The 24,218-nt window shown below is 36.3% G+C and overlaps 1 protein-coding gene across 1 annotated transcript in view; it reads left to right on the top strand.

Annotated features, from left to right (window-relative positions):
- Window positions 1-18,697, top strand: part of CUL3 (cullin 3) — a 90,531-nt gene extending 71,834 nt beyond the window's left edge. Inside the window, exons 11-16 of the mRNA XM_028105120.2 lie at window positions 4,097-4,221; window positions 4,656-4,752; window positions 6,205-6,339; window positions 12,408-12,594; window positions 15,339-15,484; window positions 18,219-18,697. Of these exons, the coding sequence (XP_027960921.1) occupies window positions 4,097-4,221; window positions 4,656-4,752; window positions 6,205-6,339; window positions 12,408-12,594; window positions 15,339-15,484; window positions 18,219-18,350 (822 nt within the window). The 3' untranslated portion in view covers window positions 18,351-18,697. The remainder of the gene's footprint in view (window positions 1-4,096; window positions 4,222-4,655; window positions 4,753-6,204; window positions 6,340-12,407; window positions 12,595-15,338; window positions 15,485-18,218) is intronic.
- The last annotated feature ends 5,521 nt before the right edge of the window (window positions 18,698-24,218 follow it).

A 24,218-nucleotide genomic window follows, 5' to 3' on the forward strand; every position in this document is an offset into this window, starting at 1 on the left:
GAATTTTTTTTCTTTTTTTCTTTGTTTTGTTTTGTTTTGTTTTGTTTTTTACTGTTTTTCAACTTTACCTTAAGTTGAGAGAACTCCACAGGTTTTCTTTAAGAGTTTGCTTTCTCAAGTGACCATATACAACTGTATAATTAAGACCTGTAACAGCCACTTAAAAAATTTGGAGGTTATGCCTCTGATTTTCTTCTCTCTCTCTTTTTTTTTTTTTTGAGAGAGCATGCAGGGCAGGGGGAGTTGGTTGGGAAGGGCTGAGGGAGGGAGAGAATCTTAAGCAGGTTCCATGCATGGAGCCTGACAGGGGGCTGGATCTCACAACCCTGAGATCATGACCTGAATTGAAACAAGAGTCGGACGCTTTGGGCGCCTGGGTGGCTCAGTTGGTTAAGCGACTGCCTTCAGCTCAGGTCATGATCCTGGAGTCCTAGGATTGTGTCCCGCATCGGGCTCCCTGCTCAGCAGGGAGTCTGCCTTTCCCTCTGACCCTCTTCCCTCTCGTGCTCTCTATCTCTCATTCTCTCTCTCTCAAATAAATAAATAAAATCTTTAAAAAAAAAAAGTCGGATGCTTAACCAACTGAGCCACCCAGGGTGCCCCCATTCCTTTAATATTTAGATACGAAACCATCACTTATACTGCTCCCAGTCTCATCACAGACAGATTATGTGAAAATACCTAATTCTGTAGAAATGGACATTTAGGTTATATATATATGTTAAGGCATTCTGACTCAGAGGGACTTCTGGTCTCTCCCCATTGTAAATAGTTATGATTTGCCTCATAAAGTTTATTGTGGAGAAGGGCTGAGAGCAGGAAAGATACAAGTGTGTGACAAATAGAAATTTTGTTGGGCATGAACTGAATAATGTGGTTATCCTAGATAACTCTTTTCCTTTTTTAGATTGTTTATAGAGATTTGTGCTTGATTCTGATACATTAATATATTTTCATGCAATAGAATTATTTTTTTCTGTTTATTTTTTTCTTCCACTAATTCTACACATATTGAGTGCTATAGGGATATAATCTGGTCTGAGTAAATATTTTGTTGAAATAAACCATCTGTAAGAGGAATGTTCCTGGGTGGGTTCAACACTCTTTCTATATAAGTGTCTAATTAATTACCTTGTCTGTGATCGGTGAAGGTCTTTTGATAAGAAAATTACGATCTTTACTCTTGACCACTTTGTTGCTGTTGTTCATTTTAAAAAGGGGGAGGGGGCTAGTTGAGCATGATGATTTTATCAGATCCTGTTATTTTTGGTTATAAAGTTTGTGAATTTTTCATTTATTTAATAATTCAAATATCTCTCGCACTCTGTGGTAGAATATTTGTTTAATAATTTGTTAACTGCAGTGAGAGTACTTACCAAGATGCTCAGAGTTACATATCTGCTAATCTGGTTGCAGTTTCCACTTACTGTAAGGCCATTATTTGCCTGCAGTTACTGGCTTTTTTTAATTGTTTATGCTAAGGATCTTAAGCTTTAAGTCTTCCTAAGCCTTAATCTACATTAGAAAGATTTGATGAAAAGTGGCAAAATTATCAGAACAAATACTGAGCTTTCAAAATCTTTGAGCCCTTTTAAAATATCACCAATCCTCAAGCAGACCTTCTCTAACTTTAAGTGCTCTTGGCCTATTGAAATCTATCAAGACAGTGGCTCTTCCGTTTACTTTTAGAAGTAATATATTGGGGTGCCTGGGTGGCTCAGCCATTAAGCGTCTGCTTTCGGCTCAGGTCATGATCCCAGGGTCCTGTGATTGAGTCCCGCATCCAGCTCCCTGCTCAGCGGGAAGCCTGCTTCTCCCTCTCCCACTCCCCCTGCTTGTGTTCCCTCTCTCGCTATGTCTCTCTCTGTCAAATAAATAAATAAAATCTTAAATAAAAAGAAGTAATATAACAAGTGCTCTCTTAAAATTCAAATAATACTTGTATATTTTATTTAGATAAAAATTATTATGCTTAAGGAAAATTTAAGTGTTTGCCCGTTTTTTCCTGTGTTTTTATTTTAAAAACTGGGACGGGGCAGGGAAACCAGGCTTGCTATTACATTTCTGTTTATTTATATCGGCAAGTCATACCCTATTCCAGCAGACTTTTCTGATATCTCAGTCTCTGTATACTTGTCCCTGTCATGTACTGTCTTTGAATATAAGTTGAATGTCTTCAAAACACTGCTAAAAAAGCTATAGGAAGACGATTTAGAAACCAGTAAAGCAATAGTTCTTTGAGTTTCTTTGTTTTTTGTTTTTTTTTTCCCATTTAACAAATATCTAGCAAATAAAAGTGCTTTCCATGCCAAGCATTGTTTGGGCACTGGATAAAAAAGCAGAGAATGGAAGAGACTTCATTCCCTTCCATGATGGAACTTCCATTCTAATCTGGGAGACAGATGACAAATAAGATAAGCAAGCATATAGCACCTTAGCTGGTGATAGGTGATATATATGGAGGAAATCTATAGTGGCAAAGTGGTCAGGGAAGTCTTCCTTTAAAAACTGACGGTTTGAGGAAAGATTTGAAGATTAGGGAGCAAGCCATGTGAGTACATGGGAGAAAGGAGAAAAGACTTTATTGTCTTGGGTGGATTAAACCAAGTTGTGACACCATTACTGCCACTTGAAAATGCACCACTCCCACTGCCAACCTCTGGTCATCGTCTCAGAGTCTCTCCTGTGACCCTCTCTCCTCTAAGGCATCTAAGATTACTAATTCAACCTGTTTTTTTTGTGTTTTTTAGGATTTTCTTTCCTTTTTTCTTTCTTTTTCTTTTTTCTTTTCCTTTCCTTTCATTTTCCTTTTTCCTTTTTCCTTTCCTTTCCTTTCCTTGACAGAGAGAGAACATGAGCCAGGTGAGGGGCAGAGAGAGAAGCAGACTCCCCTCTGAGTAGGGAGCCCGAAGTGGGGCTTGATCTTGGACTCTGGGATCATGACCTGAGCCGAAGGCAGCCATTTAACCTTGACTGAGCCACTCAGGCTCCCCCACCGCGACCCCAGTTCAACTTCTTTAAAATTGAGTAGTCATTGGGCGCCTGGGTGGCTCAGTTGGTTAAGCGACTGCCTTCGGCTCAGGTCATGATCCTGGAGTCCCGGGATTGAGTCCCACATTGGGCTCCCTGCTCAGCAGGGAGTCTGCTTCTCCCTCTGACCCTTTCCCCTCTCATGCTCTCTCTCTATCTCATTCTCTCTCTCAAATAAATAAAATCTTTAAAGAAATAAAAATAAAATAAAATAAAATTGAGTAGTCATTTAGTAGATACTTGTGAAGAATCTGAGTGTGGTATATTCTTGATATTTATCAAGTTTAGCCCTCTCTTTTAAAAAATCTGTATCATGAATCCTCCAGGTTAGATAAATATGGAAAAATGGTTAGAACAAGCTGTGAATATCAATAATAAAGGTAATATTTCACCCTGAGGAATTCCTATTAATGTGCTTTCTAGTTTTCTTAAAAATTTATGTATAAAGAAGATAATATCTAACCATGACAGTAATGATAGCGTCTGTTTTGTAGAGGTGGTTATCCACTATCCAGCATCTGTAGAGTGCACTGTGTAGAACTGGATCTACAGTGTCCTATGCAGAGGTTGTTAAAATAAGAACTACATGTGAAAACATGAAAGTTTTGATCAATGTAGTTGAAATGTGAACAGGATTAGTAGAAATAGGTTGTTAAGATGATAAAAATATTTAAAAGCTGAGATGTGAAAGATTAATATTCTTCAGATGAAAGATTTAGAGTTCTCTCTAAAATGATACTGATAGGGCCTGTTGACATTTTATCTGAAAAACCTTAAGGGCCAAAACTTCACTCCTCTCAGTGACACCAGTAAGACGTTGTTCGTGTACTAAGAACTCTCCTTTGGTCATTATTTTAAAATGGGCGTCTTAAGCAATAATTATAGATATTTGCCAGGATAGTTAAAATTTGGAAAACACTGATCTAATCTTTAAGAAGGTAAGTTTTATTTGCTGGATATTGGACATGGAGCTAACTACTTGGATAACTCTAACCCAGTGTCTATATGGAATGGAAAACAAATCCTAGTTAATTTGAGGGGGACATCTTTTTTATCTTCTACACAGGTATCTTTAGGTGGTGTTGATCTCACAGTCCGGGTGCTCACGACAGGTTATTGGCCCACTCAGTCAGCCACACCAAAGTGCAACATCCCACCAGCACCAAGACATGCTTTTGAGATATTCAGAAGGTAAACATAGATCAAACTTTGTGTTTGTAAGTACAAATAATTGTCCAGAGTTGAAATAAACTTGAGCAATAGTGTCCCTGATTAAGGATGAATCTACTTCATGTTCAAAAGGAAAAATTGTTCTTTATGCTTTTTAATATGTAAAAATGAGTTGCATAAACTCTCTGGAGAGGATTGTTTTCCATGCTTAGGAGTGTAGTTTGCATTGTTGCTGTCTGCCTCTGGCTTAGAGCAAATTGATGACTGGGTTACTATGGAGAAAAGTGATCTTATGAATAGTAGCAGCTGAGCGGCAGGCCAAGGGGCAAAGTATACTAATAGAAACTAACATTTCCCTTATACATAGATGCTTGTTAAGGGTTGTTATCCTGTAGTTTATAATTCCAAATGTGTAAATTACATGATTTTCTAAAACCTGGTTTGATTTGCTAAAGGTTTTACTTAGCCAAACACAGCGGTCGACAGCTTACACTCCAGCATCATATGGGTTCTGCAGATCTCAATGCCACATTTTATGGACCAGTTAAAAAGGTAAATATTGATAGTTTGGGAACATACTTACATTAAGTAATTTAAAGTTAGTTTATAGAATTGATTTCTCATTTTTGTTGACCTGGGTAAATTATGTATTTCTCTTATTTTTCCTACTCAGTTAAAATACTCAAAAAGGGAAACTGGCTTTAGCTTCTATTCTCTCAGTTGCTAGCTTCATTGGTCAGTATGAAGACCCTATCCAGTAGCCTAGCCTTCCTTCAGGCATATATAATAAGACAGTATTGCATAAGATAATAAAATGTAAATTGATTTGAGAGCATACAAAGCTGTGAGTCCCTTTTCAAAATTCTCAGTCTTTTATAATCCTTATTTCCAGTAGATCAAAACCAGGAAAATTAACACAAGATCTTGTGAGATACACAAAATATTAATAAAGTGATTAAAATTAGCAAGGCACTAGTGAATTGCCTTCGTTTAAAAAATGTAATTTCTTTCTTATATTGAAAATTGTGAGGTTTAGACTAATCATTTACTTTCATTGCTTGGGTGTAAATCAAATCAAAGTCATTTGCCTTCAAATAGAAAAATAATAAAAAGCTTTTAGAGAAATGTTAAGGAAAAATATTCAGGTTGTTATTTAGGCAGCAAATAAAAGTTTTATATTTTAATAATAGTGCTACTGGTTTTATATGTCACTGTTGTCCTAACACTTTTTTTTTAATATTGTCAATGTCTACACATACTCTGATTTTTATATTTAATTGAAATGGGAAGTATTCTTTACAATTCATTTACTTGAATAATGTTTGACACTATTATATATTTGAGTGTAGTGGGAAAGGTAAGGATATTAAAAACTCGGCTTTTAATTGCTTTTTGTTTTAGAGTGGATTTTTTCCTAAATAATCATGTTTTCTTTCAGAGTTTTATTAAACAGATCAGTGGGTTTTAAAAACAGTTCATATGTTAATTACTGAAGACTTAAATTTCTATTTTGTACTTAAGTCAAGTCACAGAGCAGGAACAGGCCTAAGGATGGCAGAGATTTTTCCCTCCATCCTGTGCTGTTATTTGATCTCTTGCTGTGATCAGACCACACAGAAGGAAACCCCTGCTACTTTTGGGAGCTTGTAAAATGACAGTGTTGTCTTTTAAGTCCATTATCCCATTGTGTACTGTTAAAATAATTTTAGCTATAACTATAAGGCATTGTTGATTCATTATTTGCTCAGATACATTAAAATGTTCATAATGGGGAAAAAAGGACAGTCCTTAAGTAATGACTTAGCGTGCCTGTGTGTAGGTGTGTACACAGACCCATACACAGACCCATGTTTTAAGTGACAATTGCCTTTTTATGTAGGAATAAGTTATGTAGTTTTGCTAAGTGGAGAGTTGGATATTACAGTGCTTGTCTTTGAAAAGCATACAGTTAAAGTTATCAGGAGATAATTTTATCTTGCTTATATTTCTTAAAAAATGAAACAGGAAGATGGATCCGAAGTTGGTGTTGGAGGGGCACAAGTAACTGGCTCTAATACACGGAAGCACATATTGCAGGTCTCCACTTTCCAGATGACCATATTAATGCTCTTTAATAATAGAGAAAAATACACGTTTGAGGTATGGGTTGATTATATAAATTTTAAGCATTTGTATTGTTTCTGATTCTCACCTGTTACTGGAGTCTTTCTTACTTGAGTAACCTTTAAAGTTATTATTTGAGTACTATTATTGTTGTTGTTATTAAGTAACCTTTGAGTACCATTAGAGAAAACAGCATAAAACTGGGCTATGGAACTGTGTGAACACCATACACATATTGGGTCACATTTCATTTAGTTTGTTAAAAATCAACTTTATTGAAGCAAAAGTTTTACATGATAAAACATGTCCCATCTAAGTGCATAATTTGATGAGTTTTAACAGCTCTGTGAACCTGTTTAAATGCCATCACAATCAAGGTACAGAATATTCCCCCCTAAATTTTTATCTTCCTTTACATTCAGTTCCCTCCCCTTGCCCTCAGACTGCTGGTGATTCGCTTTATATCGCTGTAGATTAGTTTTGCCTTACTAGAATTTCAGATAGTTGGAATCCTAGAATATGTGTTGCTGTTGTCCGATTTCTCTCACATACCACATATTTTTGAGATTCACCCTGTCAGTGTGTGTATAGTTTCAGTAGTTCATTCCTTTTTATTGCTGAGTTATACTCATATATATGGATTTACAACGTTTTCTTTACCCATTCACCTATTGATGGGCTTTTGGGTTGTTCCCAGATTTAGGCTGTTAGGAATAGAGATACGTTGAACTTCTTAAGAGACCCAGACTGTGTCCCAAAGTGCTGTGCTATTTTACATTCCTGCCAGCAGTGTAGGAGAGTTACAGTTGCCCCACATCCTCTACAAAATTTAGTAGTCTTTTAATTTTAACTGTTTAACTTGGTGTGTGTCATTTTATCTCATTGTGGATTTGATTTGCCTTTCTTGACTGTAAAGATGTTGAGCATCCTTTCTGTGTTCCTTTGCCACTTATATGTCTTGTTTGGTGAAGTGTCTGTTCCTATCTTTATTGGGTTGTTTAAAAGCTTTTTATAAATTTTGGATACAAATCCTTTGTCAGACCTATGTGCTGTGAATATTTTCGGTCTGTCATTTGCCTTTCCATTTTCCTTAAATGACATTTTTTTGAAGAGCAGAAGTTTTCAATATTAAAAAAATCGAGTTGCCATTTCTTCCCTTTTGTAGCTCATGCCTTTGATACCCTAGCTCTAAGAAATTATTGGTTACCCTGAGGTCGCAAAGATTTTCTTCTGATTTTATTCTAAGTGGCTTTTTAGTTTTAGCTTTCACATTTAGGTCTATGATCAGTTTCAGGTTAATTTTTTTATGTGGTTAAGATTAAGGGTTAAGAATTATTTCCCCTCCTTGGGGTGGCTGGCTGGCTCAGTCATTAGAACATATGACTGGATCTCAGAGTCATGAGTTCGAGCCCCATGTTGGGGGTAGAGTTTACTTTAAAAAAATTAAAAATAAAGATTTATTTTCCCCCACACACAGATAGTCAATTGTTCATTCCATCATCATTTGTCAAAAAGATTATTCTTTTCCCTTTAAATTACCTTGGCACCTTTATGAAAAAAATCAGTTGACCGTATATGTATGGGTCTGTGTCTACACTCTGAGCTATTTCATTGATTTCTACGTCTATCCTTAGGCTAGTTTTACACTACCTTGATAGTGTCAAATTTCCTTTTGTATACCCATCTTTTTTTTCTTTCCTCCTTTAAGTCCTTTGATTACATTAAATTCATTTGGTCTTTTCCCTTACCTTTAATTGGGTACATTGGAGTTGAAATAAAGATCATGAGATTCTTAAGTTTAAATTTAAGATAAAGAATTAATACTTTGAACAGCTGTAAAATTACTGCCATATTTATACTTAGTTGAAAGTCCGTTTTCAGATACAGGTGAACATAGAAATAAGTTAAAGTTTGAAATTTAGAGTAAAATTAAATTGTAGGCCTATTTTAATACCTACCTCTATACTTCCATTTATGTAATAGATATAATTAAGAAATGAACATTTTTATGTGATACACCTCAAGGAAATGTTTTGAAACCCAGGTGTTTTAGGTCAGTGACTAAGTCAAGAGATTTTGCTCTTATCTGTTTCCAGATATGTCTTACCTAGGGAGTAACCTTAATTGTCAAGCACAAGTTATATGTGATTTAGTCCCAAGGATATTGATTAAGCAAGTATTGAGTACTCTCCTGAAGTTGTAAGCCTCTTCACACAGAGGTGGAATTAAATCATCTCTAACAGCTTGAATGTTTTAATCTGCAGCTGCCATGGGTAATATATTTTAAGCAAAATAAACTGCTTGATAAATGCTAATGTTGGTTTTCAGAGTCCTCCTTTGTAAAGACCTGGTGAAAATAATGGGAGAAACAAAAACATAATCTAATTTTCTAAAGCTGTTGTTAGAATTACTAGTAATTGTAGTGGTTCAGGCTTACTTTTCCCTTTCCCCACCAGCTTGGGATCACTAAGGCTAATGAGCATCATTACGTAGAGGGTAAAATTAAGCAGAAAATTCCTCTGATATTTCACATTTTAGCTAAGTCACAAACCAGATGCCTCAGTGTAAATGGCATATGTAGGATGCTCTTCCTGTGGCTCCCAAAGCCTTCTGGCTGCTTGCATCTTGAACCAGGGGCATTGTGAGAAGGCACTTCAAGTTGGTACTCATACCATGTATTTCATTGTACTCTGCTGTGTAAGTTGTTATTAGCTGGCTCTTTTACAGAAATCATCTCCACAAATTGGAGAAGATAGTTAAAAGTATTTAATACTTTTTAAAAGGAAGCTGATTACTTCAACATTGTTTATGAGTTCAGTAAAATGGTGTATTACTTATTTAATGCTACATAACACATCTTAAAACCTAGGGGTTAAAACAACCACTAACAATTTATTCTCTCTCCTGGTTTCTGTGGGTTAAAGATTCAGGTGGGGCTTGGTTGAGTAGTTTTGGCTCAGAGTTTCTCATGAGGTCGTGAAGATGTCAGCTGGGGCATCAGGCATCTAATGTTTGTCTGGGGCTGGAAAACACACTTCTAAGCTATTGGTATACTCTTCCTTCCACAGGGCTGACAAGTTCATTTCGCCTGTTGATAAAGAGGTCTTAGTTTTTCTTCACATGGGCCTTAACCACATGATTGTCCTTGCGTCCTGGTGGCTAATTCTCCTCCCTAAAGCAAGCCATCCAAGAGACCCAGGCAGAACCTGAAGTGCCTTTATGACCTAGCCTTAGAAGTCACGTATTGTCACTTTCGGATTTTCTTGATCACCCAAGTCAGCCCTGATACGGTGAGGGGATCACACAGGGGTAAAACATACCAGGATCATTACAGGCCATTTTGGAAGCTGCCTGCAAAAGGTGGCATTTATTCATAGTGTCACATTCATCCACAGTAGTAGCTTTTTCCTTTTTTTATGTATTTCTTTAATTAAAAGAAGTTTGTATTATTTAAAACAGCTAAAATCAGGACAGAGTGGTAGTCTATAGCTTGGGTTATTATTAACTAGCATTTGGTTTTTGAAAGAGATACGGGTATTAATACATATTTTTCTGAATGTTCTTTATTATAGTTCTTAAATTTTTCTGAGGAAGAGTCTGAAGTATAAAAACTAATTATGGACAATAGCAAAATTAATGTCAGGCAGTAGAATAAGAAAGTGATCAAACAACAGTGATAATTGATATTTCATTAAGTTACAACAATCATTAGTGACGTAATTTCACATCATATAAAGGAAAATGGTTGGAAGTACAAGGTGAAATAGACAATTCACAATCATAGAAGTCCCTCACAGATGTACTGACTGACCAAACAATAAAAAAGAAGATATAGAAGATTTCATAATTAGCAAATTAAAATTGAAGGCTTTACAGAGAACTTTGAACTCAGAAACAAAATACCCAGATTGCTCTTGGGAAATATCTGAGGCTGGCATAACCTTACTACTAAAAGTGAACAAGGAGACTACAAAAATGAAAAAGCTATAGGTTATTCAACGTTAAATGCACAAATCTTAAATAAAATATTAGCATGTCCTATTCAGCAGTGTATTGAAAGAATGATTCAGTGTGTCCAAATAGGATTTATTCCTTTAATACAAAGAGGAAATTTGTTAATATAGTTAAGATTTTACTATATAATAAGTTAACTGACCACATGCTGTCTTGCCACACATTTCAAGAAGACCAATTAATGATTTCTACAGATGTACAAAAAGCATTTGTAGAAGTCAGTCTTCGTTTCATATTTCCAGGATATATGGGGAACCCTTAACCACCTAACAATAGAATGAAATGCCTTTATTGTCATATGGATATATCTCATGAGAGACCTAAGCAAGCAGTAGTTAGTAGTAAAATATTAGACCCCTTCCCATTAAAGTTAGGAACAAGCTTTAGGATATCTGCCCTTATTACTGTTAACTCAGTATTGTTTTATAAGTCCTAACTAACCAAGAAAAAAAAAAAGTTTTATAAAATATCTGGAGTTGACAAAATTTGTAGACAGTGTGTAATCATCTGAGAACATTGAGGAGAGTTCATTTGAAAAATCAACTTTTCTATAAATCAGAGTTAATCAGAAAATGAGATGAGGAAAGTTATATTCTAAATAAGAATCATAATCTCCCTAGGCATCGTTCTAACAAGAGAGGTAGAAGACTTCCAGCAAAAGGGCAATAAAAGCAAAAGAATATGAAAGGGCAAATGTGCCCAGATAGGAAATTACATGTTATAGAGGAGGTATTCCATTTATGTTTAACATTAATACCACTGTCTGAATGGCCATGTTCGTGTACATACATTTGTATTGGTATTCCTGTGTGTGTATGTAGATATGTAGGAAAAGTCATAAAGAATGCACACCGAATTGCAATAGTCACCTCCGGGAATGATCTGTAATTGTAAAATATCACCTAAGAAGGTATTTCTCGTTCTTTGAATATGATTAAGCAATAGCATATGTAAATAAGTCACCTTTAGCATGTACATTAATAATTATAATCAACATTCTAATAACAGCACCTATTTAACTTGCTGGAATTAACATTTATAGCATTTGAAATGGCTAACATAGGTAGACATACAGAGATCATTTGAGGCGAAGGACTGTGCCTCATCATCACTAAATTCACATTTCTCTCAATCCTCACTTACCTGACAGTCCTTTAGAGCAACTTGAGCTTTTGCTCAGATTTGTGAGAGAGAGAATGACTCTCCAGATCAGTTACATAATCAATGTCCCCATCTTCATGCCCATTCTTCCTGAGCTGCTTTTGAGAAAGAAATAGCTCTGGATAGTAAATCAGAGTGATATATCCTACCGTGAAGACTTTGTGGCATCATACATCCCTGTAGACGTGTAGGAACTAAATCATATACGTGTGCAATTCTCATAATGTCCTATGGACCTAAGAGGCACATAATGAACCAAAAAATTACACATTCATTCTTTACCATACTGCTTTTTTTTCAGTATTACATTTTATTCATACCATGATATGTTGCAAAAATTATCACCTGCACTTCAAAACAGATTTCTTAACTGTTTTTCATGTTTTTCTAGAATTATCAGGTTTTAACTTTTTTTTCATTTGGTCAGAGAGGCAGTAAATACAGTCAGCTTGGATTATAAATTTTGATTGTATGATAGAAGGCCTTAGCTCAGGCTCACTTTGCTGCTTTCTATGAAGGAAGTTGCTGAGCAGAAGTAGTGTGGATCAACTTGGGAGGAAGATTGTAGAGTATTTCTAAAATTAGCAGTCCTATGTTGGTTAACACTTTATTTTTACCTAAATATTAAAGCAGGTCAGTAATAATCTCTGCTGGATGACATTTTTAGACCAGGCCCTGTATCTTCTGAAACAAAAGTACATGTCTTTTCAATGTTTTGTAATTTGAATCACCTTTTTCTCTATAGTTTCTCCCAATAAGTGAGATTTTAGTGAAGGGTCCTAATTCTTTGTTGTAAAGGGAGTTCTTTGTTGTAAATTATCTCTTTAATACCTCTCTCTAACTCCTTCCTGCTTGGTCAGGTTTTTACTAATTAACTAATATGTAATCTTTCAGAAAGTCTTAATTATGTCAATCTGATGGAATTTCAGGAAATTCAACAAGAGACGGATATCCCTGAAAGAGAACTTGTTAGAGCTCTGCAGTCCCTCGCCTGTGGTAAACCAACACAGCGGGTTCTTACAAAAGAGCCCAAGTCCAAGGAAATAGAAAACGGCCACATATTCACAGTTAACGATCAGTTCACATCCAAACTACACAGAGTCAAGATTCAAACAGGTATCTGGAATTATATGTTTCCTCTTAGAAAAATGATACTTTTTCCTCTAAAGAAATTACTATCTGTTGGATTTCTGTCTTTGAAAAAAATAATGCTTGGGGTGCCGGGGTGGCAAGTGTGTGTGTGTGTATATAGTACTTTAAATCTAATTAAAATAGGAATATAGTTATATATGATAAGGAATTCAACTAGATGATCTCTTAAAGTTCTTTTCAGCTATAAAATTCTGGAAAGAAATAACCTTTTCATTTTGAAATAATTACTTAGATTATCATGACTCTTAAAAATGTTTTGTATACATTAAAATTTTCTCTCTGGTGATAAGTATTGTGACCACACAGGTTTTCTTAAGTTGTCAAAATACATCCTTGGCTTTTGGCTCATAATCAAAGATTCAGAGACTCTGTCCTTACCTAATTCTGCTTTTACTATAGTCAGTAATAGAAGTTCAAACAAAGAAGTTAAAAGTATTACTCAAATAACACAACCTTTGAAAAGAATGAGATTTGTTGTGATCCACAGCAGTTTCCATAGTTCACAGTCCTCCCCACCACCACCAGTCACGTTTCCCTTGCCCTTTCCTTTTCCCTGATACAGCTAGATACATACGTACCCCATTGCACAAGCAAATGCCTCTCTTACCTTCTTCTTAAGGGAAGGGTATGGTGTGAGGTTCTGGGAGTGAGCTCCTGCCCTCACATTTTAAAAAACATAGTTCAGTGTGTATCACCACAGTCTTCCCATTTATCTTGGAAAATACCTCTTTAGGTGGCCAAATCCTACAGAACGAAATAGATTGTTTTAAAAAATTATTTCTTCAACTTTTTATTTTAAATATTTTCAAATCCATAGAAAAAGAAAAATACCATAATGGACGAAGGTATATGGCCATCACCAGTATTTTGAGTCATTAAACTTCCTGCCCCATTTGCTCTGGTGCCTTTGACCCCACCCTCCCCCTCTCCCTCCATATATGTATATATTTGCTACAGTATTTTAAATTAATCAGCAAACATCACACTTCTCCCCACCCCAAAATAGACTAATAAAGTTTTTTTTTTTTTTTTTTTTTTTTAAGATTTTATTTACTTGTCAGAGAGTGAGAGAGGGAACACAAGCAGGGGGAGTGAGAGGGAGAATCAGGCTTCCGGCTGAGCAGGGAGCCTGATGCGGGGCTAGAACCTAGGACCCTGGGATCATGACCTGAGCCAAAGGCAGACGCTTAACGACTGAGCCACCCAGGCGCCCCTAGACTAAGATATTTTCTAAAGTAATTGTAGTACTGTATCACACCCAAGAAAATTAATAATTCCAAACATTTATTTGTATAAATATTTGTGTACCACCCATATTTATTTGTCCACAGTTGTCTCAGAAATGCCTTTCAGGGGCACTTGGGTGGCTCAGTTGGTTAAGCATCTAACTCTTGATTTCAGCTCAAGTCATGATCTCATGGTCATGGGATCAGGCCCTGAGTTGGGCTCTGCTCTCAGTGGGGAGTCTGCTTGAGATTCTCTCTTCTCCCTCCCCGCCGCCGTACTCACTCATACTCTCGCTCTCTCTTTAAGATAAATAAATCTTTAAAAAAAAATGTCTTTCATACCTTTTTAAATCCAGGATTCAATCATGGTTTCCCCATTACATTGATTTTTACGTCTTTTTAGTTTCTATTTACTTTAAACCAGTACCCCCCCTTTTTTTAATGACATTGACTTTTTTGAGGAAAAGCATTATTCTTTTTTAGTAGGTCATCTTAATCTAATTTTACTCTTTTTTGTTAAGATCTTGATTATCTTTAATTTGGGAAAAGATACTGAAAATAGAATTCTTAACCAAGGGGTTCTAATTAGAAACAGCTGAATGGATATGCACACCAGAATGATGTTCTACTAAATTGTACAGTCTGCTTTCTTGTGGGTGTGTCCGTGTGTAAGTCGGCAATGTCTTAATGTGCTTCTTTGTAGTTTTCCAGTTTCTGCCTCCAGAAATTTCATCTCTGTCTCTCATTGATGACCAAATAAATGAAAAATCAGTTGCCATTTTTCTTTGTTTCTTCAATTAGAGCAGAGTTGTAAGAGAAAGGGACTTCTATATTTATTCCCTGAGCAATTGCCTTGAAGATGGTAGGGAACAACAGGATAAGACTTCTCTTCTCCAGAAGGTTGGAATAGAGTGTGCATTAGTGATAATGAGATTGTGACTGAAAGTAATAAGATATATGATAAATTTTTAGGTAGTCTGTGACAGGTACAAATAAATTACTTGCTCCTTTAACTGACATCCCGGTGGTACTTTCTGTTTATTGAGCTAACTACATCTTAGCAACACATAATTCTATCCTCCTCTTAAAATATCTTAGCGTGATGTTAGTAAAATACTAGTTGGCCCTGTAATGAAAATTATCTACTGGTAATTTTACTACTAAATATATCCAGCTACCATTTTTCTTCCAGGAGAGGAATCCTTGTATTTTATAAAAATAAAATGGGCTTTATTATCTCTATAAAATTAAATCCCTAATATTTAAAAGGAATAAGTTAGAATTGCAAGATGTTTAGATCCATGATTGTTAATTATTTAAATATTTGTTAAAATAAATGTTGAATTAGGCACCTTTTGAATGTTTACTTGAATTAATCTGTGTGTATACTCAGGTTGAAATTGGTTTTTCTATGTGGATAATACTAAATTGTTTGTTTATAAATTGCGTGGTAATTACATGGTAAGTGTCTTTTTCTTTTAGTTGCTGCCAAACAAGGTGAATCTGACCCAGAAAGGAAAGAAACGAGGCAGAAAGTGGATGACGACAGAAAACATGAGATCGAAGCTGCTATCGTGCGGATAATGAAATCCAGAAAGAAGATGCAGCACAATGTATTAGTAGCAGAGGTGAGAGTGCTTCAAGACTAGATTAATGTAGGAAAAGCAAAATAATATTAACAGTTCAAATTTAGGAAATCACTATATTCAAGGTGTTTAAGATATAATTTTAAAATCAGGAAACCAGGGTCAGGTAACACTTACTGTTCAAAGTATGGCACTTACTTGATAATTAAACACGGCAGGACATCCAAATATGTGCACACTTTAAGAACTAATATATTTGTAATAAAAAATAATAGAATAATGGCACATGAAGAACAAAAATTTTCCCTGCTACTTAATATTTTTGTGTTAAACAAGCTACCTTTATTTCTAAAAATAAGTGTTGCCATTGAAATAGGTAAGAAATGATTAGGGCTGAATAAAGTATTGGTAGAGGATAGAGAGCTAAGTGAAGACGAATGGGAAGTTGAATGGGCAGGACTTACTGACTGGTCATGGGACACAAGGGGAGTCAAGGACCGTAGGTTTCTGGCTTGGAGGCTAAGTGGAGGGAGGGAGGGGCAGCGTGCTGCTGTGTTCTGCATTAGTGGTATCCTGTACAAGCTGACTTTACATCAAATGGCAGAGGAAGAGAATTATGTGAGGGGTTGGTCAGTCATTGCAAAACTCACGACATGTTGGCAGTTAGGTAACTCATTACTTTTCCCAGCCATTTTCATGGCTCTGGTAGAGTGACAATGACAGCAGTGCCTCGAGAAGGAAGTGGAGCTGAAAGCACCAAGAGAGGGCCTTGTCCTTTGGGACTGAGTGTTAAGTTGAGGTGTCCTGGATTTTGTTTTTCTGATGGGAAGATACTCAGCATGTTTATATCCTAGGAATAAAGAAGGAATACTTGAAAGAAAATGGGGTGAGAGGACTTGACAGGTGAGAGGACTGTGTGGGGAACACGGGTGGGTGGTGGACGTGTTGACAGAGATCGTACTGACTGTGCCTCTCTCGAGAACCCAGGGCAGGGTGCAGGGGCTGTACTAAACAAGGGTGGATACAAGTGTGAATAAATGTCTATGTGCAAGGTGATGGGAGTGTGAGGAATTGCAGACTGAAACAGGATGTGAGGTGATGGTGCTCGGGAACTTGCTGAACTCGAACACAGTAAATTTGTGTTATCAGTGTATACCAGAGATTGGCAGACTTTTTTTTTAATGGCCAGTTGCAGTGTGAAAGCAGCCACCGATAACAAAGGAGTGTGGCTGTGTTCCAGTTAAGGATTTACAGAATAGGCTGCGGGGCTGTGTTTGGCCTGTGGGCAGTCTCCTCGTCTGCCCCAAAGGTGTAAAACGACAACTTTACTCAGCAAGGAACTGTGTAGTAGATTTTGAATGATGTAGTAAATGTGGAGCCAGATGTTCGTTGAAGAGAACCAAAGGAATCTGGGAGTTGAGGGTACTGTTGAGAGTGTAGCTAAAAGTGATCTTGCATGCAGTCTGGACCCCACCAAGGACGTAAGGTCAAAAGAAGTTGTTAGTAGCTTAGAAGAAGGGTCAGAGGATGAGACATCTCACCTGGGTTGAGAACAAGTTTGTTGATACTGGAGCGATAATACTAGAAGGGAGATAGATTGTAGCTGGAGGCAGAAGTACTGAAGTTCAGATTTCAAAGAATTGTCAATCCATTGTGGCCTTGGGAAGTGAACTCCAACAGGAGTAAAAGGAAAACTGGCTTGTGGATGGATGGGTGTTCTGCAAGAGAGGCAAGGGTGGATCAGTGGGGAGAGCATGAACTTTGGGGGCAGAAAGGTTTAGATTCTCATCTCTGACTGCTGGCTGTGTTTACTTTTAGTGCACATCAGTCTTCCTGTCTGGCTATTTTCCTCATTTGTAAAAGGAAACAACCTATTTCGCAGGATTAAGAACATAAATAAATTAATATATACAGAGGGACTGATACACAGAGCACAGTCAGACTTTGCTGCCGCTGTAGTTACATTTTATTTTTACCAATATCACAGTACCTAGCATCCTGACAGCAGCTGGAGGAAAGAATGACAGCAGTGGCACTTTTACCAGGACCAGGCAGCATCATTAATTCATTTAGCATATGCAGTGACTTGATGACATTCATTTACTTTCCCAGGGGCCCAGTACTTGTAAATGGGAGAGCTGGGATTTGAATCTAGGTACTCTGGGGTCCGGAGTCTGTGCTCTTTTTATTTTAAGATTTTATTTATTTATTTGAGAGAGAGCGCATGAGAGGGAGGAGGGTCAGAGGGAGAAGCCGACTCTCCGCTGAGCAGGGAGACTGATTTGGGACCTGATCTTGGAACTCCAGGATCCTGACCTGAGCTGCAGGCAGTCTCTCAACCGACTGAGTCACCCAGGCGCCCCGAGAGTCTGTGCTCTTAAATACATTATGCTTCCTAAATTCTATGAATTGGGAGAGTAACCCAGAAGTTAGTAGATTTAGACCATCAAAATGGTTAAACCATAATTTGCATGGATGAATATTCATGCTAATATATTCCAATTAATTCAACTACTAACCCAATTCAGCACCCATATTCTCATGTGAAGGAGGCATGTTCTAACCCATGTAGAAAATGTATATTACATTTTCAAATAAAACCCTTTTTAATTTTAAAGTTAATTAGTTTGGTAATCAAATTACTAGAGTTTGAGCTCAGTCTTAAAATGACACGTCAGTTCTTTTCAAAGATAAGAATTTTTGTGTGTTTATATGGAAATGTTATACATTTAAAAAATTTTCTGGTAGGAATTAGTTTTTTTACTTTCTCTTTTAGGTAACTCAGCAGTTGAAGGCTCGATTCTTACCAAGTCCAGTTGTTATTAAGAAACGTATTGAAGGACTTATTGAGAGAGAATATTTGGCACGAACACCTGAGGATCGCAAAGTATACACATATGTAGCATAAAATGCGTTCAGAAATTTGATTTATTCTTGGACTGTACTCTTCCGCATGGACTGAGAAGTTCTTTTAAATCATTAAATATTAAGACGACCATCTCTTCTATTAAATTACAATACATGTTCTAGGCCATTCAGATCAAGCCTTTACTCCCTTTGAGAGTTTTCAACATCAATTGATTGAGCTTCAGGCTTTACAACGTTTATCCCTGTAGAGATCATCTTTACAGTTCCTCGGGAAAATGTGAATGTGCCGCGTTTTGTTTTCAATACTGTATGAAAACAGGAAAAAATAAAACAAAAATTTAGAAAATACAGCTCATTAAAATAAAATTGTTGGATTTCATTTCCCCAGGTCTTCAGTGTTGATGTAAATGTGTTTTTGTAGTGTTGCTTAGCACTTTGCGCATTGTATAAGTTGGGTAACAAAAATGGTAAAAGAAATGACAGTTCCCAGTTATCTTGCTCTGCTTAAGACACTTCTTTAGCTAGTCTTGTTTAATTTAAAGGTTTGATAAATATACAAAGACCCAAGCATACATTTGAGCATGCTTTATTCTACTACTTGCACTTACTAATCTTCTAGCCTTATGACCAGGAACCTTTATTTTGGGCTCTATACACTCCCTGATTTGGTTTTCCCCTATTGTATTTCGAGATTTCCCAAATTAAGTCCTAATGATTAGGTTTTGTTCTACGTTATCTCTAGAGAGAGAAAATATTTTAGTATGTATAAATTGTACAATAATTTTTTGCTGTTGTACTCACTGCTAATAGTGGATTGTATAGGGCAGTGTTTTTATTTCATTTATTGTAGACAAAAATAAATGATTTAGTGTACACACACCCACTAATTCAAGTATGTCAGAGCACAAAGTTGGCAGCTGGTTGTATTTAATTCAGACCCTTTGAAAAGCACATACAGCCGATACTTTGTTTATAAATATCTTAGGTTGCCCCTCTCTTAAATATATATTTTGGTGAAGCTGGGGTGCACTGTTAATTTTCTGTTTGAAATGCATTCTAAAGATGCAATAAATATGATTACCTTGATATTTTTTAACGAGATCTTCAGTTCTTGCAGCTGTGTTTTGGGAAGTGATTAAGCAATATTTTTCAAACCTGATGATTCTTGGGTATTTAGCTGTTGTCCTCCAAAGACTCACCGTTTCATGTGTTCAAAGAAGTACTTTGTGCTGAAGATTCACGTCAGTTATCCTGTGCTTCCAACTTTCACCAATGTGTTTTACATGATTGATCCACCAAGGATTATAGTTTGCTTTAACTTCAGGGTATTTTTATCTTCAATTATATTTAATTTTGTTTCATAAGACAGTGTTTCAGCCATGTAATTGGGGCAAACCACTATAGGTTTATGTTGGATAGAAAAGTGAAGTGTTACTAATGAGTTGGAATAACCAACTCTTGGTTGATTATCAGTCCTGTTGATACATATATTAGAATGTATGTCTCAGAAGATGGTTTCTGTTTAAATTTATGGTCAAGTTACAACTGAATTCTAATATGGATTAAAAACCACATCAATATTTTCCCCCGTGCGTCTCTTGGGTTATAATTTTCCTCTTAGACTTGGCAGATAGGCTCCTACTGCATTTAATTTTGTCTCCATTTGTACTGTAGAATTATAAGCCTTACGCTCTTAATCTCCACATTTTCCACTTTGACGTGATGCAATTTAAGATGCAGGTGAAAACTATCATGAACATTACTCTCAGGATACTCTTACCATACTTGAGCGCTAGTAGGGCAGGTGTAGAATGGAAAGCCGAAGGGTTCCACTCTGATTTTTACATAATTGGGATTTCTGTAATGGGAGGGTGTTTGTCTACGGGAAGATACTGGTACTTTAGGTGGCACAGTTGTGTTGCTCTCAATCCCCAGTTAAATAATTATGACACCTTGGGAAATAGAACAACTCAGATTGTCGAGTTAATAAACATGAAAGGTGTAAAAATTTCATGAAATCTCAGTAAACGCAAATTTAAGTGCTACTTTAAACCACTAAAAGTAAAAAATTTATGTTTTGTCTCAAGTGTGGTTGTACAAATCAAATCTAGATCCAGAGCTTGGAGATGCTTCTTAGTTTGGAGGCACAGGTTTCATACTTATGCTTCCAAGTGCTTATACATATATTGAAACACATTTCTGAACTGCAGTTGAGTTGAATGGCCAGAGAATGATACTGCCTTGAAAAACAAAACTGGGTCACCTAACACAGTTATATGTTTTAGCTCTTTTTAAGTATTATTGTAGCTCACAAAGCTCATAATGGTACATGTTGACATCGCTTTCTTTTCAGCAAGAAGTCATTCGTGCTGTTTATCTCAGTTTTTTAATGTCTTAATTTCAAAGAATAATACATCCTAATCATTTAATCCTGTTGATGTGAATAAATTTTGATGACTTGAAGAATTTTGAGGGTGGACACATAGTTTTCTAACTGCAAACATGATGTAATCTTTGTTCACTTGTTAAGTTGTAATTCTCTGCTATCATTTTCAAATCCAGGACAGTGTTTTATTTTGAATTGTTATATAGTTATATTATTTAAAGATTGAAAATTCATTGCAATTAGGGAACACAGCCTCACAAAATAAAATGTGGTTGTGAATACAAGGATTCTTTATGTCAGTGAATTTTAAAAGGGGATGGGGAAGGGTTGCATGTCTCTCTAAAGGCTGTATTAGAATCACTTGTGTAGCATTGTATACCTAGACATGTACCACTCCCAAAACCCCAGGATGCTGATAGACCTTCTCGGTGAGAATCCTTGTTCTAGTAAAGCATCGTTGTTCCATTCCCCCAGTGTGTATGTAAGGTATCAAGAAGGGCTTTAGAAGGAGACAGCCAGTAAGTGATCTTAAGATTATGCCTCCATCCCCAGAAAACTAGTACATTGGCATCATCTCGGGCTTCTAAATACTATTTAGTTCCTCAATTTGGAAAATAATTTCAAAATGTTAAATCCAGATAATGCTATTTTTGTTAACAGTTTTAGATACTTATTTTGAATAACTGAGTAGATTCAGGGTTTTACTTTTGCCGATCTACTGTAACTTGTCTCGTTTTATAGCCTAATTTTATATAAGCTATCTGATATTTACTGTTAGATTGTCTCCATTTGGGAAGGAAAACTTATATGAAAATTGAAGATCATATATTTTGCTATATGGTGCATTGTAGTCAGTAGGTATTTTGTACTCTATGGATATGAATGTTAAAACATTTCAGGTTAGAATTATTATGAATTATTTCTATTCCCCAAAGCAGGAATAATTAGAAGTGTTAAACAGTTAATAACATTTAAGTCCTTACTACCACGTGCCAGACACTGTTCTGAGTGTGTCGTGTGCATTATTTAACTTAGTCGTCAACATGAGCTCTGTAAGATGGGAATCCTTATGTTGGTGTTGCCTAAGGGTATTGCTAGAAAATGGCAGAGCGGACAAGTTGGACCTAGGTTTGATAATCTTGACTCCTGAGCCTATGTTCCACAGTGTCGCTTGACATGACTTTCTGTTTACAAATTCATTATTTTACTCCATACCTCATTCACAGGAAGGAGAGTTAGAGGACATAGCAGAATTTTTTTTTTTAGAATTATTTTTTTTTTAAGATTTTATTTGAGAGAGAATGAGAACACATGAGAGGGGGGAGGGTCAGTGAGAAGCAGACTCCTGCCAAGCAGGGAGCCTGATGTGGGACTCGATCCAGGGACTCCAGGATCATGACCTGAGCCGAAGGCAGTCGCTTAACCAACTGAGCCACCCAGGCGCCCCTAGCAGAATTACTCTTACAAACTAAAAGATAATAAAGCATTTCAGTATGGAACTTGAGATATTTCATCTTAACTGATCATCAGTTTTGGGTAGGAAGGGAAACGGGAGGTAATGCCTGCTCTTCTGGAATCTTAGTGAAAGTTTTACATACTTTAATGGGTTGCATGGATAGATGCTTAAATTGAACTTAAATTCAGATCTTGAATTCTAAAAGACGTTTTCTCCATCGCGTGCCTTCCTTGTACCAAATCTGTTATCTAGCCAGAAGTGAGAGGAGACGTAAGAGTGACAGTGAACTTAATGGGACAATGCAGAGATGGATCACGAAGCTAGCTCTCAGGAGAATGTGAACAGCTAGGAAGTCTTGAAAAGTCCTTGACGAATTTTAGAAATAGCAAATTTGCAATTGTGTCACTTTTAAGTGTTTGACCCTCGTATTAGGGCCTAAATTGAACCTCCAATGAATCATGCAAACGTGACCTTGTAATTCTATGGGAGGAGCTCAAAATAATCTTGCATATTTTTTAGTAACAAATTGTCAAATCTGAATAGTTGGATAACAAAGTACTGTTCAAATACATAAAACTATTAAGAATTCTTGCAGTGTGGGAAAATTAAAGTTCGAAGTCTCAAAATTTTTTCTGCAGTTGTGCTTCTTCAATGCCTCAGCACAATGTCTGGCATGTGGTGGGTGTAAGCACTCTGGAAGTCTCAGATGAATGCACTTCTTGATCACCAAGTGTCTTAGCAGAAAGTTTTAAAGGAATTCGACTTCAGAAATTAAAGTGTACTGCATTATTGGAGGTATGACAATATGGTAAAAGCATTATGTTTTTTACTTTCATAAATGGAAATGATTTGGTCTTTGGTTTTCAACTAGGTAAAAAGTGGAAAATGTAGACCAACCACCCAGTTGTTCAGATGATATTTAATGCTGATTTTAAAGCCCTCATGACTCTCACAACAGCCTATGAAAAAACTCAGACTTAATGATATAAAAACTCATTCAAGAGCCCACGAATAGTTAATAGGGTGTGGGGATTTGGGCCCAAATCTGTCTGATTCCAAAACCTATGTTTTTAATGAGTGTTAATGTGTCTCTAGTAACTGATTGATTTGGTAAACTCTGGATAGAATTTTATAAATTGAATTTGAATCTGAAAGTAGATTTGTGTGTGTGTGTATTTTGATGGAAGTTTGTGTTGATTTATTAGTATTCCTTGGAGAATTTGATATCGTGAAACTTACAGATTGTGCACAAGAGAAAATTTAATACTAGCTGTGTGTATTGGTATATATAGTATATTCAAATTACTGTGTTTACAATAAGTTTATATAACTTTATGTAACTGATGTCCGATATCAATATCTGTAGAATTAATCTGTAGAATTAATCCTAACTTTTATTTCCTATACTGATGCTGTCCTCTGTATTAAAAAATAACCACTAGACCAGTTTTTAAATGGAATGGGTTTGTAGGCCAAAAGAGACAGAAAACTTACCCAAAGGGCTTAGAATCCAGTGGGGGAAAGGACAGAATCTGCATTTTGTTCCAGTGTAGCTAAAGCAATAGGCAACCAGTGTATGTAACTATAAAATAGTCTGTCGAAAACCTATTGTAACTAACACATCTAAATGAAGAAGGAACAGGGAGGGGAGTGGCTCCCAAGGTTATGAAAACCTATGCACGCTACGTTCATCACGTTCTGTAATGTTCACCTGCAAACCCAGTTTGCAATACTCCTAAGTATTCTTAATGATTTTTTTAACCAAAATTGGTATTATCCAAATTTGTAACAAGGCATCCATATTCACCGAACTGACTTGAGCTAATTAAAAAATAATACATAATACAATCCATTCTCGAAGAAACGAAGGGTTGTAGCATTAAGGTTATACAAGCGTACTACAGAATTTTGAAAAACTGTTCCAAAAGCGGAACATCAAGTGCACTGGGGTTTTTAAACCTAACTGCACACCAGGATTTTCTAGGGAAGCTTTAAAACAAAACTAATGCCTCTTGTAGGTTTTGACTTAGTAGGTCTGAGGTGATTCTTTTGTTCAGCTAAATTTG

The sequence above is a fragment of the Eumetopias jubatus genome, unplaced genomic scaffold (assembly GCF_037043125.1).
Source record: "Eumetopias jubatus isolate StellerSeaLion01/CBP00866 unplaced genomic scaffold, mEumJub1_p1.0 scaffold_3, whole genome shotgun sequence".
NCBI lineage: Eukaryota > Metazoa > Chordata > Mammalia > Carnivora > Otariidae > Eumetopias > Eumetopias jubatus.